This window comes from Tachypleus tridentatus, chromosome 13, assembly GCF_004210375.1.
Source record: "Tachypleus tridentatus isolate NWPU-2018 chromosome 13, ASM421037v1, whole genome shotgun sequence".
NCBI classification, from domain to species: Eukaryota; Metazoa; Arthropoda; class Merostomata; order Xiphosura; family Limulidae; genus Tachypleus; species Tachypleus tridentatus.
The window spans coordinates 110,667,005-110,684,370 of record NC_134837.1 but is presented as its reverse complement, the minus strand read 5'-3'; the positions used below and the strand labels follow the sequence as shown (position 1 = coordinate 110,684,370).

General features: G+C 31.5%; 1 protein-coding gene across 1 annotated transcript in view; it reads left to right on the top strand.

Annotated features, from left to right (window-relative positions):
- The window catches only part of IntS2 (integrator complex subunit 2), a 33,249-nt gene extending 15,888 nt beyond the window's left edge, over window positions 1–17,361 (top strand). The window contains exons 7-16 of the mRNA XM_076475020.1: window positions 283–466; window positions 6,177–6,299; window positions 6,646–7,276; window positions 7,709–8,039; window positions 8,257–8,482; window positions 8,797–8,907; window positions 9,168–9,275; window positions 12,056–12,161; window positions 15,731–15,904; window positions 16,969–17,361. Of these exons, the coding sequence (XP_076331135.1) occupies window positions 283–466; window positions 6,177–6,299; window positions 6,646–7,276; window positions 7,709–8,039; window positions 8,257–8,482; window positions 8,797–8,907; window positions 9,168–9,275; window positions 12,056–12,161; window positions 15,731–15,904; window positions 16,969–17,120 (2,146 nt within the window). The 3' untranslated portion in view covers window positions 17,121–17,361. The remainder of the gene's footprint in view (window positions 1–282; window positions 467–6,176; window positions 6,300–6,645; window positions 7,277–7,708; window positions 8,040–8,256; window positions 8,483–8,796; window positions 8,908–9,167; window positions 9,276–12,055; window positions 12,162–15,730; window positions 15,905–16,968) is intronic.
- The last annotated feature ends 5 nt before the right edge of the window (window positions 17,362–17,366 follow it).

Sequence of the window (17,366 nt, the reverse complement as noted above, 5' to 3'; positions counted from 1 at the left end):
GTTTACTTTAAGAAGAAAATAATTCATTAAGGTAAAATCTTTTCTGTCAAATATACAGTCAATATTTTTGTAAACATATAATAACTTTAAAAAGAAATCTGTTTATTTGGTTGTTGTAAGATAAGTTGTTTTATAAGTATTTTGATGTTTTACCATGTATGTTAGCTCAGTATTCTGTTGTATAGATAAACCTTTCTAAGAAGCTTTTTTGCAATTAAATATTAGGTTTTGTTTTCATCCACATGTTTTTCATTATTTGATCTGAGTGAATCTCTTATCCAGGACAAGTGGAGTAAATGCTTCATTTGGTGAGATGCTGTTGCTGATAGCAATTCATTTTCACAGCAATCAAACTACAGCAATATCTGACCTAGTCTGTTCAACTCTTGGTATGAAAGTTCCCATTCGACAAAATAACTTATCTCGTATGAAAGCTATCTTCACCCAGGAGATTTTCACTGATCAGGTACGTTAGTTTTAAATATAAAAAGAGATGGTCTATTTTGAACTAGAATAGTTTAACTGTTTAGCTACTGACATCATTTTAATTTTTTTTTTGCATATGAAACTAAATTACTTATAAAATTTAATTAAACTACTTTGCTATCAATGTATTTTAATGAAATTATTAATGATAAGAGTGTTATAATTCAAAATTTTATATTATCTAAGTTTTATTCATTTATTTAAAAATGAAACATCCAAAATAACAATTAAACATCTAGATTTTTTCACATGATCTGCTTATGATTGCAATTTCTTGACTGTAAAAGAGCTGGTAAAGAAGAAATTGTGTGTGTTTGAATATAGAAGCTTCATTGATGGTCAAAGTACATTATACACATGTTCAACATTACTCTCAGAAATACTTTTGGAGAATATTTCCCCCTAAGAAACCATGGTAAATATTTCTTTAGTTTAAGTTCAGCCATGTCTATTCACAAAGCCAAAACTGTGTTGCTATGCAACAATTAGAAGTTGAATAGTGCACTTATAACCAATAGAAAGAGCAGATTTATGTTTCATGATAAATAATAAATGAGAAACAATTGGAAAGGAATATTAAAATAAAATAAGTGAAAAGATAAACACACAGAAGAAAAAGAAGTTTCAAAAATATTCTATCAAGAAGTAAAATGTATGTACATATATCTGTTACTCAATTTTAACTGTTTATTGCACTGTATTTTGATGGTAATAGCTAGAGATAGTGACATAGTAGAGAGAATATAAACATTTACCTTCGGAAAACTTTTAATATTCCTTTAAGAGGTTCTAGAGATTATGCAAATGAAATGGGAAAACTGTAAGATAATACAAGTATGTTTGTACTTCATATAAAAATCATATTGCAGGTGAACTATTGAGAGTCTGAGTGCAAATAATTCCATTAAATAATAAATTTCTTTATTAGAAATAGCAGAAAAAATCAAAATGAAATGTTTTATTTTTCTGAAACTCTCTACTTAATGAATGTTCTCGACAAATTTCAAACAATGTAATGCACTCCTTCTATTTTTGGAATGAAATATAACAATAATGATTTAGTTGCTACTAGCTGTAGCACGTGGTTGTAAAAAGGTTAACAGTGTTTATATAGAAACCCTCTAACTTTAAAAAAATATTAACATTAAGTAATTATAGTACTATGTTCACATCAGAGCTAAAACATCATGCTATTAAAGGACCTTAAAAATAAAGGAAAAACAACAGAATAAACTGATCCAAAACAAAATATGCCAAATTAATATTATTGTAAACAAAAGAAACTGTAAAATTAATCAAATAGAATCATATAAACCAGATATGAAATAACACTAGCAAGTAAATTTAAGAGTAGTTATGATATGAGATAGTTGAGCTTAAAAACTATTTTGATCATCGACTAGTGAGCTTCTGTCACTGTTTCATTTTTTATTATTTCTTTGTTTTTTGGAATTTCATGCAAAGCTGCATGAGGGCTATTTGTGCTAGCTATCCCAAATTTAGAAATGATAGAGTAGAAGGATGGCAGCTGGTTAACACTACCCACTGCAAACTCTTGGGTGACTACAAATAACAACTGGTGTTAACCATCATTTTATAACACCCCTACTGGAGAAAGGGTTAGTGTGTGTAATGAAGAGATTTGAACTTGAAACCTGTGTATTGGGAGCCAAACTGCTGAACCACCAGATTATTGGCCTTTTAAGTTAGTCAAGAGTAATAATACATTGATAAAAGAAGTTAACTCTAGAGAAAAATAGAAGTTGATATGTGATTATATGAGGAAAATTGAAGAGAGTGGTTTTTCAGACATTAACAGTTTAGAATGTTTATATGAGAGTTTGAAAGGAAACTAATGTGCTTTTTTTTTAGAAATCTTAACACACTAATAATTTAAGGATTTGAATTAATCAGAAATATACAGAAAGTGTGAGGAAGGTAATCGTTTGTGTATATATATACAGTTATGTGAAAAAGTTAGGACACCCTATGAAAGCCTGTGTATTTTTGTAACTTTTTTGGATATATAGATATTTAATCTCAATGCTAACAATACTGAGAGATTATAGGAATAAAACTAAACAATGAAAACTGAAGAAAAGACTTTTCAAAATCTTCTGTAAATGTCATGCTACAAAAATGCATATTCGAACTGAGGGAACAGTTAGGACACCCTACCCCCTAATAGCTAGTGTTACCCCCTTTGGCTGAAATAACTGTAGTGAGACGTTTCTTGTAGCCATCTACCAGTCACTGACATTGGTCTGAATAAAGTTTGCCCCCCTCCTTAATACAGAATTCTGTCAGCTGTGAGATGTTTGAGAGGTTTCTTGCATATACAGCCCCTTTCAAGTCACCCCACAGCATCTCAATGGGATTAAGACCTGGGCTTTGACTCAGCCATTCCAGGACTCTCCATTTCTCAGTTTTCATCCAGTCCTTGGTCGATTTACTGGTATGTTTTGGGTCATTGTCATGTTGCAGGGTCCATTTCCGCTTCAGCTTTAATTTTCATACAAATGGTCTTACACAATCCTCAAGCTCCTTCTGATACACAGCAGAATTTATGGTGAATTCTATGATTGTGAGCTGTCCAGGTCCTGCTGCAGCAAAATAGCCCCAAGCCATGACACTTCCACCTCCATGCTTCACAGTTGGTATGAGGTTCTTTTCCTGGAATACTGTATTTGGTTTATGTCAAACATGTCCTCTGTTCTGGTGTCCAAATAATTCAATTTTGGACTCATCTGTCCAAAGAACATTATTCCAGAAGTCCTGGTCTTTGTCTACATTCTTTCTGGCAAACTTCAGTCTGGCCTTGACGTGTCTCTTAGAGAGCAAAGGTTTCCTCCTTGCACACCACCCATGCAAGTTAAACTTGTGCAGTCTCTTTCTGATTGTAGAGGCATGCACTTTCACATCAACAGTAGCCAGAGCCTGCTGTAGGTCCCATGATGACATGTTAGAGTGTTTGGAGACCTCTTTTAGCATCTTGCAGTCTGCTCTCGGGGTTAACTTGCTTGGACTACCAGACGTGGGCATGTTGGCAGTTGTTTTGAAAGCCTTCCACTTGTTGACTATTTTCTGGACAGTGGAATGGCTGATTTCAAAATCTTTTGGGATTTTTTAAATCCCTTACCAGACTCATAAGCTGCTACAATTTTCTTTCTGAAGGCCTCAGACAGCTCTTTTGCTCTCACTATGGTGCTCACTCTCACTTTAACAGTCAGGATCACACCAAACTAAATGTCTGAGGTTTAAATAGGGCAAGTCTCATTCAAAATGCTGAATAATGATCTTCTGATCATGTGCACCTGGTGTGATACACCTGTGTGTGAGTTGAGCCATTTTAAGTGGGAATAAATGTTGGGGTGTCCTAACTTTTTCCTCAGTTAGAATATGCATTTTTGTAGAATTACATTTACAGAAGATCTTAGTCTTTTCTTCAATTTTAATTGTTTAGTTATATTCCTATAATCTCTCAGTATTGTTAAAATTGAGATAAAATATTTATATATTCAAAAATGTTAGAAAAATACACAGGTTTTCATAACTTTTCCTAACTTTTTCACATGACTGTGTGTGTGTATAAAACCATAAATTTTCAAGTCATAAACAAAACATATTCACATGAAATAAAATATGCTGCATATTTTTTTAAAATTGCTTGAAAATTTATGGTTGTAATATATTTAATCAGAGGTTGAGATTTGCTGTTTTTAATGCGATCCTTCCTCATGATTTTGTTTATTCATTTAACTTCATTTGGATGTAATTGTTTAATTTCACTAATATATATATGATTGTCTGTTGAAATAAATCTGAATTACCCTTTTATTCTTTCTAGAATGACTTCAGATAGTAACATGAAACCACATTTGTTTAACTTGAATAGCTCTAAAGTTCATAACATTATACAATTATTTATAATTAAATTTTGGTGCTTTATTGCCCTTTGAACCTTGTTTGACTACTATGCACACCATTATAAATTGTAAACCACTCAGGGGAACATACAGCTCACATTATGCTAACAAATTGCATTACCCACAAGTTACTCACATGTACCGTGTAAAACATTTTTATTATAATGTTATTTATTTTACCTAATCTAAAAAGTTCTATGTCTGTACGTGTAATTTACTTTTACAATTATACATAAAGAATAAACATGAAAAACAAGGAATAAAACACTTAACCAATCTTCTTTTTTCTTACTGTTGATTGTGAAAGAGAGCCAACCCTAATTTTTTTATAATAATGCACTTAATTTTTATTTAAGTAAATAATGCAGCAAACAATAGAAACTGATAACCTGCAAAAAGTAGACAAATTCCCTTAACTCTCAAAATTGTTTTTTCTAACTATGTGACAAGAGTAATTACAAATTCATCCAAGCTAGTCATTAACTTTCATACGAGGCTAGGCATGACCAGGTGGTTAAGGCACTCGTCTCATCATCCGAGAGTTGCGGGTTTGAATCCCTGTCACACCAAGCATGCTCACCCTTTCAACCTTGGGGGTATGATAATGTGGCAGTCAACCTCACTATTCATTGGTAAAAGAGTAGCCCAAGAGTTGGCCATGGTAGTGATGACCTGCTGCCATCCCTTTAGTCTTACACTGCTAAATTATCTGCTAGTGCAGATAGCCCTCAAGTAGCTTTGTATGAAATTCAAAACAAAAAAAAACTTTCTTACAAGAACAATGTTAGTACTCTGAGTGTAATTAAAATTTAACTGTTCAGAGCATATCATTATACAATACATCATTTGATAGATGAAAACCTTGACTTTCTATTGGTTATAGGTAACGTATAATTAAATATAAGGGAGAACTATTAACAAATTATAAAAAAGAGGATGTGGCAAGTATGTGTGACCAGATGTGTTGTATTTCCTATTCGTACCTCTGTAGCCAAACCAGATGTGTTGTATTTCCTATTCGTACCTCTGTAGCCAAACCAGATGTGTTGTATTTCCTATTTGTACCTCTGTAGCCAAACCAAAGTATGAAAAAAGCAGTGGTAGATAAAATAGGGAAGATGACATACTAAGAGAAAATGTGTCACATGTATCACACTAGAGGCAATTCATGGTTTCTTTTAATATTGCCTTGTAGAATTAAGAACTTAAAACTTGTATACTATTAAAATATGGATTATTAGCTGAGATTTTGTGCTATTATAATTAGTATAACATATATAAAAAGTAATTTTGAATGTAAATCAACATAACGAAGTTTATTAAGAAGATAACATAGTAGGAAATTGTTTTGGAAGGTTATTAGAAAGGTAACATGTTATTATGTTATAATGAAAGGTTATCAGTACTATAACTTGGAGCATTTATGAGGAAGTTCACACTCTAGAAGAAAGAGTTTCAGCATAACAGAAAGTAAACTCTATGTAGAGAGTTTGTCAGAAGAATACCAGCAAGTAGTTTTAAGTGCTTAGAGAAATTTAACACTATTGTGTTGACGTAAGAGTAATCAAAAATAAATTTGATGTGAGTTTTGGTCAGGATGTTAATAATAAAAAGCTGTGATGAGAATGACTGTTATACTCAGGAAATAAACAGACATAATCATGACAATAAGTTTAGTATTTGGAAGACAGTATGATAAATACCACAATAGAAATTTTACTAGTCAAAAACATTATTTTAAAAGAAATAAATTATTTATTCTAGGTGGTAACAGCTCATGCAGTAAAAGTTCCTGTCACTCCAAACCTTTGTAGCAATACCACAGGATTTCTTCCTGTACATTGTATCCATCAATTGTTGAAAAGTAGAGCTTTTACTAAACACAAGGTAACAGAACTTTATTTATTATTTATTGAAAAGTAGTGCTTTTACTAAACACAAAGTAACAGAACTTTATTCATTATTTGTTGAAAAGTAGAGTTTTTATTAAACACAAGGTAACAGAAGTTTATTCATTAGTTGTTTAGAAAAGCTCTGACTGAAGCATATCTTTATTCATCAGATGATAAATATTTTTCTAAAAAGAGGATATTAAATATCTTTAATCATCAGTCATTGATAAACAGTATAACTAGTCACAGGGTAATAAATATATCTGTATTCGTCATTTATAGAGAAAGTATAGCTTTCGATGAGTGTCATTTTGCTTTTAATCTTTTGACTTTTGCATTAGGTACCTATTAAAGATTGGATCTATCGGCAAATTTGCAACACAGTTCCACCATTACATCCTGTTTTACCACCACTTATTGAAGTTTATGTTAACTCTGTGATTATTCCAAGTTCTAAATCTGCTCAAGATACAACTAATGAGCCAATTACAGAAGATGAAATAATGGCAGTATTTAAAAATTCCATCTTTGTACCACGGGCATCAAAAAATAACTCTTCAAGGCCTTCATCCAGATCTGGTCGAAGTACCCCAGTTGCCATGGAAACCAATGAGGAAACTCCTTCATCACTGACATCACAGATGTTATTGCTTTATTACTTGTTGCTGTACAAAGACACAAGACTTGCTAATATGAAAGCTATCCTATCTGCTAATCGTAAAGTAAAATGTTACTCTTCCAAGTTTTTTGCACAACTTCCAATTATATACTTGTTGCAACAAGCTCAACGTGAGCAGCAACAGTTTGCTGGACTTTTTTCTCCCCTCTTGAGGCTCCTGGCTACTCACTTTCCTCATCTCTGTCAAGTAGAAGAATGGATTGTTGAAGAGAAAAAAAAAGTATTTCAACAAGTTGTTGAACTTGGAAGTTTTAAACCTAAGATTGTTTGTACCACTGACAGTTTAAGAGAAGGTAGATTTTATACTTAAAGCTTTAATTGTGTAAATGTGAACAGTTGCCAACTTAATTTGAATCAAATGTAAAACTTTGCAAAGTAGGATATTGTAGTATGGATTCATTATTTGTGTTTAAACTAATTGCTGTTAGATTTTAATATTGTAGTATGGATTCATTATTTGTGTTTAAACTAATTGTTGTTAAATTTTAATCTCAAGGATATTCCTTAAGCACTTCTTTTCAGTCCAGAGCACACATTTTGACTAGAATGATGGTAGTAAGACATCTAAAGGATTAAAAACCTATGAAATATAAATGTTGGTAATGCTGTAAGCTAACCATCCTTGGGCAGTCATTCTCTTGATTACAGAAAAGTTCACGAGTATATTCTGTAATGAGATTTTAACTACTATGAAAATAGACTTTTGTTAATTTATTCTTTTACAGCTTTTCAAGAAGTCTCAACTTGCTCCATTAAGCTCCTTGCTCTTCTTGATCACCTCTTGTCGCTGCCTTTGTACCAACTCTGGCCATTTGCTAGTTCTTTTGCCTCTCATCTTCCACAACTTCTTGATCCCAGTGTTCCACAGCTTCTAGTGGACAAGGCTAAGGAAGTATGGTGGAGGTTAAATCGTGTGTTCCCTCGTCGTTTGTGGGTCATGACAGTAAATGCCACTCGTCCAACACGGCTCCCACTGGTGGCTTTAAAACCTCTAATATTGGATGATATTGTACTTGACCCACTACATGTCCTTCGATGCGATCAACGAGTGTTTAGGTGAGTTCACTGTAATTTGTGAATGGATGTTCAGCAACATTTACAGCATATAAAATTGGTTATAAATTGTGGAAGGAAAACAGGATTATAGTATGTACACCATGTGATTTGCATTTTATAAAACTGTTCTTTAAGTAAATTGTAACATTAGGTAATGGGTTTGTTCATACCTCAAGTAAACTATATATGTTGTATTTTTAATATCATTTTTTTTTAGATGTGCCTCATTGCTAGAGATTACTTTGTACATGCTCCGAGCTTTTTTGGCGGCATCTCGTACACACCTTACACATCATGTACTGGAACACCCTCTTCTGGAGAAAATGGGGCCTTTAGAAGGAGAGAAAGATCGAGAAGATCTGAAGCATGCATTGATGATGACCCAAGAGAGTGCAGCAGTACAAATCCTAATGGAATGTCTTCTTCCAATGGATGAAGAAACTGTAACTATCAGCATATTGATTTTTTAGATATTCCATCAACATTTTGCCAACTATATATATGTATTGTAAAAAAAGAACACAAATAAGTAGTGCCAGAAGGTTTTTATTATATTTTACTTAATTGTCAGTAAAAGATAAAGAAATTGCAATTAACCTCAAACATATCTGTAAGGTTTTTAACACTTCCTCAGTTTTCAATGTTAAACACTGAAATTTATCTGGAATGCGTGCTTTCAATATAATCATGGTTTATAAAATAAAATTGAATAATTCATTTAGATATTTAGTTATATTTTGATGTTTGTCTCTGGCAGAAATCAGAAGGACTGTTGACAAGATTAAGAGAAGTGCAAAGCTTAATATGCTCCCACTTTCATCAAGTCTTTATAGCTGATCCACATTTGGTGAAGTTGATTCACTTTCAGGTATAACTTCATACGTTTTGATGTATTCATATGTGACCAAGTTTATTTAAATAAATAAAATGTTTGACTACTTCAAATACGTACATTTAACTATCTAACTGTAATTTAAATATATCTCTAAACATATTTAATATCTGATTTCCATCCCAAAATTGTTTATATATGTATCAGAGCGTATTTATTTAATTTGAAGATTAAGTAATCCAGATTATTTCAAGTTTGTAGTTTTATTTTATCAGCTTAAGTACTTTGTTCTTTAGGGTTACCCTAGCAAACTGTTGCCAATCACTGTCAAATCGATTCCATCAATGCACATATGTCTAGATTTTATTCCAGAACTTTTAAGTCAACCACAGTTGGAAAAGCAGGTAAACAGTTAAATTGTTTTTACTTAATTTGTAATACATAACACTGCATTTATTAATAAGCAATTTCTTATTTTATTGGAAAAGTCAAATTGTATGCTGGCTAAATACAATAAAGCTCATCTTATTGGTTGGGTTTTACCCTGCATGTATTTTCTTATTTCAGGAATTTAGAATTGCTCACAGCTAATTGAAATATATTTAAATGTAACCTTTTGGCTTTGTTTTACCCTCCAACCACATACATTGTTTTATTGCTTCCATAGATAAGGTAGTGCATAGAAATAGCTATACAGAATATAAGAAAGATTATCCTTATGGATGTTTATGTGGCATTAATTAAATATTTAACTTATGTCTGGTAGATCCATGGAGAATATTCTGCATAGAAATAGCATACAGAGTGTAAGGTTTGTCCTTATATGTGTTTATGTGAAAACCTTGTGTGTTTAACTTATGTTTTGTAAATGCATGGAAAGAGTACTACATAGAAATAGTAATGCAAAGTATAAAAAAGATAATACTTGTGTGTGTGAATGTTGTACACCTTATGAATTTAACCCTTTAGCTACATTGTAAGGATGTAATATAACTATCATAATATTTCATTTTGTGGAGGATTTAATATCATTTTAATATATATGTGTTTTTCAGTTTAATATGTATATTTAGAAGAATGTGCAACATGTATTGTTAGATGTGTATTGCCCAAATCCTGCCTGTTCTATAAATTTGTTGAAGATTGTTATATGTAAAATTAACAATATATATTTCAAAAAGTACTAGCATATCTTCGAATATTGTTGTCAAGTGAATTTTCGAGAATCTTGCCTAATGAATATAAAAGTTAGCCATCGTAACATGTGGAGAGACAGAATAATATTGTTTGGTCACTACACTCAGTATACTATAATCCTACATTCTTTATTAATCAGGAAACTAGAGGTAGTTGACCAGGAACATTTATAGATTTCAAACATTGCAAACTGTTAAACTACAGTGAATTAACTTCAGGTGTTAGTATTTCTGTGAGAATGTTAAATGTCTTCATTAGTAAAAAGTCAGCTTAGAATTGGTGTGACGCCAAGCTAGCTTAAATGAATATTAACAATATCAACTCAGAACTAATTCACTCCTCATGGGCCTAGAACATTGATAAAATATCTAGTTCTAGATCAGATAGAAGACTCAGTATAGTTTGTAAAATTCTTGTATATAAACCATTATTATAAGTTGTATTGCTGTTTGTATATTAAAATATATTTGTGTTAAGAAAGAAAATTGTGTGTATTAATTTTGTCGGCAAATATCATAAATTTGATACACATAGACATTCAGTTAACTTCTATATTCAAATTTCTGGTTATTTGAGATGGTAATTCATAATGTACATAACATAGTAAATTGAACACTTATCCAAGATTTGATACATATTGATATTTAATTAACCTCTAAACTAAAATTCAAGTTTCTGATTAGTTGAAATTGTAATGTGTAATATGATAAATTGGATAATCATCTGAGATAAAATACATTCCAAAAATAAGGCTAGTAGGTGAAATTGTTTGAAACTGAAACAGGACTTTCCTGTAGGCATGAAGTTTCTGAAGAATAAAACACTTAATTTTTTCTACTAAAATAGTTCAAGTGCAAGGTGATTTGCACATTAAGAATAAAAATACTTTTATCTTAGTGTTTAAATTTCATTTGCATAACCTATAGAATCTTCTAAATGAAAATAAAAGTTTTTTATTGTAAATGTTTATATTTTTCATTTTTCTCTTTCTTTGTCATATAACTAACTGTAACTGTTATCATCAACATACAGTGCAATAAAATGTTTGAAGTTAAGAAACAGAAATATGTAATACCTTTTAACTCTTCATCAGATCATCATTTTAATACGTTCTGTTTGGAACTTAAAAACTTAAAACTTAGAAAAGTCAACTTAAATGTATCTAAAACATTTGTCGTTGACGAAAATCACAAGATAAATTGTTTAACTTTAAGTACCATAAACATTTATAATAGTATTCAGTATTATAATAATTTTAAAAACAAATCTCTTTACAGAACAATTTTCAGCTTTGATGTGTTTAATTACACTGCACAACAATGTTTTTGCTTCTTGAACACTGTTGGGTGTTCCTTATACATTTTTGGTTGCTGATCACGAAAATCACATTTAAATTTGCCCATTTCATTGAAATCTTCAGTTTTGCTACAATGGAAAAACAATATCAGGGCAACTGGAATCCGTCAATGCTTGCTAACTACTGTTGGACACTGCAACGTGATGCACCAGACATTGAATACAAACGAAAATCAGGAGCAAAACACTTTTAATTATGTTGAACTTAATAGCGTATTAGGAACATAAACACAATTAAATACATTGTTGCCGGCAAACAGTTAACTGTCTATTTCTCAGAGTTCCTATGTGATGAAGCAAAAGCAAAACTATATTTGTGCATACCCACCAGGTACCTGTCACACTCAGCAAAAACTTTTCAAAAAAATTGTTGTGCAGTGATATTGCAGCTGAACAATAAAAATAGTTTAAAGTCGAGCTTATTCATATCCATATAGATTAAAGGTTTTTTGTGTTATGTAACTCTGTGTTAGAGTTATAACATTTGAGTGTATCTGGGGAGGGAGTTTTCTTAATGTTTTATATGATCTAGCTCAATCTTCAATCAAGACCATCAAGCTCAGCATATGATATCTAAAGTTTTATTTTCATTGGTGTTTTTTAGTATACCGGATTTTCATGTGTTTAATAGGTTTTTGGAATTGAACTGACGTCGTACTTATGCCAGCAGTATGCCATTCCAAAATCACTCAGCATAGCCAGACTGTGTATTAGTGTTGTTCACACATTACTAGGAGGTAAGCCAAACCTTGTGTCTTTACTGTTCAATGTTATAACATATACAACATCAATACCCTGAAGAAGTAGCCAGAAATTCTGTCTGTTTGTGATGACACTGAGAAAAACTTTTTTATGAAAGAGCCATTTAAATGTTATACCTCCTTGACATGCATTTGTTATTTATGTTTTCAGCTTAATTAATGTCCAAATACTGGCTTAGTATTAGTCAAGCAATATAATTTATTACTAACTAAATAAAATCATTTAACAGTAAGTAATAAACACTTTGTATAGTTGATAAGAAAAATTGTTTAAATTTAGTATCCCAGAAGTATATTGTAGCAGTAAATGGAGGGAAATATACAGTAATAGTAGTTTAAGACATGGTTGAATAAGACTTTGGTTGACAAATTGCCTTTGGGACTGTGGATAGAAAGAAGTTATTTGAACAAAAAAATAGAAATATTTGGGAGATTATTAGGTGTGGTAAAGAAACATACAAAAAATGATAAATATATTTGTAATACAAACGATCAGTAACCCACTGAATGCCCATTTTTTAGTCCCACAATGTTCTTACTAGATTTAAATGATTTGGTATAAGTTAATTGGATAGAAATGTTGGTGTGTGATACGTAAGAATAATTTATTTTTGACATGTGCAAATAATGTTGCAATTGTAGAGGATTATCCAAGGAATGAAGAGCATGTTAAAAGATAGATAAAACACAACATATTGCTCTACAAAACATAATTGGTTTTATTTAAGCCAATGTTTCACAATTGTAGCTTCATCAAGACAAACAAAATGATTGTTAACTGATTTATTCTTATACAAAGAATTTCAAAATAACTTAGATCTGGATAATAAGATAGATTTCAGATGGGAATAGATAAATATAATTGTTACAAAGTTATATTGTTGTGCATTGTAAAAATTAGATTTGAGGCTACTTTCAAAGAACAGTGGAAGGTAATTCACAGGTGAAACATCAAAAGTTAATTAATCTTCATATTTATTAGAACAGAAACTCTGGAAGTGCTTCAGTTCAACAAACAATTAATATTTTGTTTATTTTCCTTTTGCTTTAATAACTGCAGATAGTCTTTCAGACATTGTTGAAACATGTTTCATCAAAGTGTTCTTTGGGAGTTTACTCCAAATGTCTATAATACACTCCCATAAAGCTTCTTTGGCAGTAACTCTTTATTTGTTAAGTTTCTGATCTATCAGATCCCAGACTTGCTCAATTGCTCAAATTCTTTACATCAGGGCTTTGTAAGAGCCATTGCATCACTTGAATGATTCTAGCAGCTTTTTTTGTAGCTAAGTAATTGTTGCATAGTTTAGATGAGTGTTTGTGGCCATTATCTTCTTGGTAGTACAATCGTTTACCAATAACACGCAGACTGCTGGCTATATTGTGACTGCACGTCATCTCATGGTACTTGCTCTGATCCATTATTTCAGCTAACTTGCAAATATCTCCTGTCACCTCAGCAGAAAAACACCCCCAAACCATCACACTGCCTCTATCGTGCTTCATGGTTGGTGTTACGCATTGAGATATCTTTGACCTTTCTTCTGTCCTACCCATTGAATCAAATATTTTTTGTACTCTTTAGCCAGTTTCAGTCTCTTGGAAATCAAAGTCAAGTTTTTTTTAACTGCTACTGACCAAATATTCCATTATCATTGAGTCTTCTTAATATGAGTCATCAGTACTATTGCATTTAGATGTTCTGCCTCTTTCTTTCTTATAAGCAAATTTACCAGTCCTGGTCTTGTGTTCTAGGGTGTACTTGACAATGTTTGCAAAATCTATCATAGAGTCCAACCACCATCACATAAAGTTTTTACTTGAACTCTACAGACAAGTCTGTGCTTTTTGGGCCATGTATGACAACTAAATCTAATATATAATGTTAAGCACTGGTTTTATCAAGGTTTGTTTGTGGAGTACTATTAAATTGATTTATTCTAACATATATTGGAACCATATACTATTTTATTGATAACTTCTATATAGTTAAGACACTGCATGGAGTACTATGACAGTTATGTTAGACCATAAATTTGATTAGTATGTTCATTCAAGCTGAATCATTATGACATTCCCTTGATACAAGTATATGGGAATTCTAAAGAATTAGAATATTCTCACCCTGGCTCATTCAGTTGTTAACAGGGATCATTGTTGGAATTTATATTCTGTAATAGCATGGAAGAATTAGCCCCATAAAATGTAAAGAATGACAATATGTTCTCTTGTCCTAACACTTTTGCACAGTACCATAAACATTTTAGGTGTTGGTTTGTTAACAGGAATGTGACAATGAAATAGTTAAAATACATTAAGGTGAAAGTACAACAAACAGTACGTATAGCATTACGTAAAATGTGGAAGATGGATAGATATTTGTACTTTTTTAAAGTGTTGTATGTTTTAGTGTTAAATATGGAGGAAATATATTAATTGACTAAGTTTAAGTAGAAGCATCTTATTAGATTCTGTGATAGAGGTAGGAAGAATTGGTTAGGCAGTCAGTAAGATAAAATATAGTGCTTATGAGTTGGACTAACTAAAGATGAAGGAAGATAATTAAAACGTTGTTCTAAAGTAATCGCAAATGGAATAGGAAACAGTAAAAGAAATGAAGAAACTTCATAGTATATGAGTTGGTTACTGAAGAAAACAAGTTCAAAGGGTTGGTGAAAAGCATGATTAAGGAGATTACAATGAAAAAAACTGAGCAGAACTTTGGGGTTAGGATTGAAAAGTATGTATTATCATTATAATAAAAATATTAGTGTAGGTATACGAATGGTAAGTTAAAGAAAAAAGTTTAAAAGAAGGTTGAAAACTTTCAATTATATCAAAGTATTGTGCCAAATGGTAAAATATGAAAATACAGAATTTGTAAAGAAAAACAGAAATTATAATACATATGAAACTGTACAGAAATGAAAGCAAAACCAGCAAAACAATGGGTATATTATTAGTATCTGATTGGATAGGCAAGTATTAAAAGAAAAAACAAATAATGAGATATATTTATGCATATAATATAAAGGAGTTTTTAGCAAATTGGATGTAATTGATAAGGACTTAATTTTTGTATAATTTATGTTCAATTTTTTGTTATTTAAAAAATGCACCAGATACTATACAAGTTAAATATATAACTTATTCTGATGTCTGAAAGTTTGAGTAGAATATTTGATTAATTTATTGCTGGAGTAACCAGAGAAGGTTTTCAGATCATTTCTAAGGTATATTTTTTATTAGATGCCAAGAAATAATATCTGGGATGATCTAGAAATCAGTCCACTGTAGTAATTAATGCAAACCATCCCATCTGCTAGTAGTAAAACTGCTTAGAAATATCGAAGATCCAAACAGGAATTTTTATGTTGACTTAAAAATGCTTTATTATAGTATCTTCAAACTAAAATATTTAATATTAATGTTCTAAACTTTGGGGTTTTGGAGCCAAATGCTACCTGTTAGTTTCAGGTGCAAATGATTTATTTTATCATATTCAAATCTCTCACTATTCACACGAGTTTTTCTTCTTCCTCCAGTGATACCGAGTGAAAGGAGGCCACAGTTGATATTACCAGCATTACCAGCGATTGTTAGGATGTGCAAGGCTTTCCCTCCACTCTTTGAAGATGTGGTTGCATTGTTACTGCAGCTCGGACATATTTGTTACTCTCACGCATGTGTCGTGGACGTGTTTTCTCCATCTGTAATTGGTAAGTGTAAGGACGATTTATTAGGTGTGCTAAGGACAAGATTCATCAGATACTGAGAAAGTGAAATACGTTTCAGGCTTTTTATGTATATCAGAACATACGTGAGAGGGTGTTTGTAAGATTTTCTCCCATTGCAGAGGATGTGCACTAAAAGAATACCAGACAGGCAGCCTGTTGGAGTTTTATCTAAACATATGAGTAGTTGACAAATGATTCCACTCAGATGTATGAGTGGTTGTTGAAATGTTTTAAATGGAAAATATGTTGAAGTTTTATTTAAACTTAGCATATAAGTGGTAGATATCTTAAATTAACAGCTTACAGTAGATTTATCTGAACTTGTTTTTTGAGCAGTTCAATAAATTTTTAAAATGGTTATCCTTTGTTTAAAAGATTAGAGGGATGGCATTTTCCTACACTGTGTGCATGTATCCTTTATCATATAGTTGAGTTAGAACTTTTTCAACCAACTTCCACAAACTATGTTTCTCATGAAAAATTCTGTCTTTTATCTTTTGAGAAAAGATATATTGCTTTTTTCTAAGTTTCTGTTATATTTGTTCTCTTAAGAAGCTGTTTTTTTCTCTATAAACTTTAATTTAAAATGTATCTTTGTAAAAGCGATTGGGTTTATTGTACCAATTCATCAATCATTGTTTTGATGACTGAGATACAAGGTGTGATGAATCATGTGTTGTTAGTAAAGATAAATTTTGTATATCATTTGTGTCTGAGACGTTATGTAGCTGGTTACTTGACTAATAATATATCTTATATATGTGTGTGTGTGTGTGTGTGTAGGTTTGTTATTAACAACTAACCAAGTAAGCTACTTTATTAGCAAGGATATATCATGTTATGCATATTATTAGTTCGTTTGCATGCTACATATAATTAACCAGATAAGCTGCCTGATCTTGCAATGTATTTGTTTTATGGGTCGATACATAAGGCATATTTTCATACTGCAGTTACTGACAACCAAACATTTTACCGAAAAAAAAAGTTTTACTGCTATTGTGAATCCTCATTTGTAATATTTGTGCACTTCGACATCTTTCCAGATTATTCTACAAGTGTCCCTGATAAAGAGACGTTGAAGCAGGCCCAGAAGGTTATTTGGAGCCTTCCAACAAGCAATGCTGTTTGTTTAGCGATTCGGTCAGCTTACCGTGATTTGTGTGAGACAGCTGTAGCAGAAACAGCTGCTTACTGACTTACTGAATCGTGACAAGAATACAGACTCACGTTCTGTGATGCTGCTATAAATAACGCCTGTTTAAACCACGTTTAAGAAGTTTCTCCCATTCTGTATATGAGGTTGTGCATATTGTTCAAATATGTCTGGAAAATAAATTGTATTCGTGCATTTTACGATGTATAGTGTTTGAACCTTCATACTATTTTGTAAAAAAGTGAATTTAACAAAGTTTTTTTAATAAAACAGTTCACTCGTCTACTG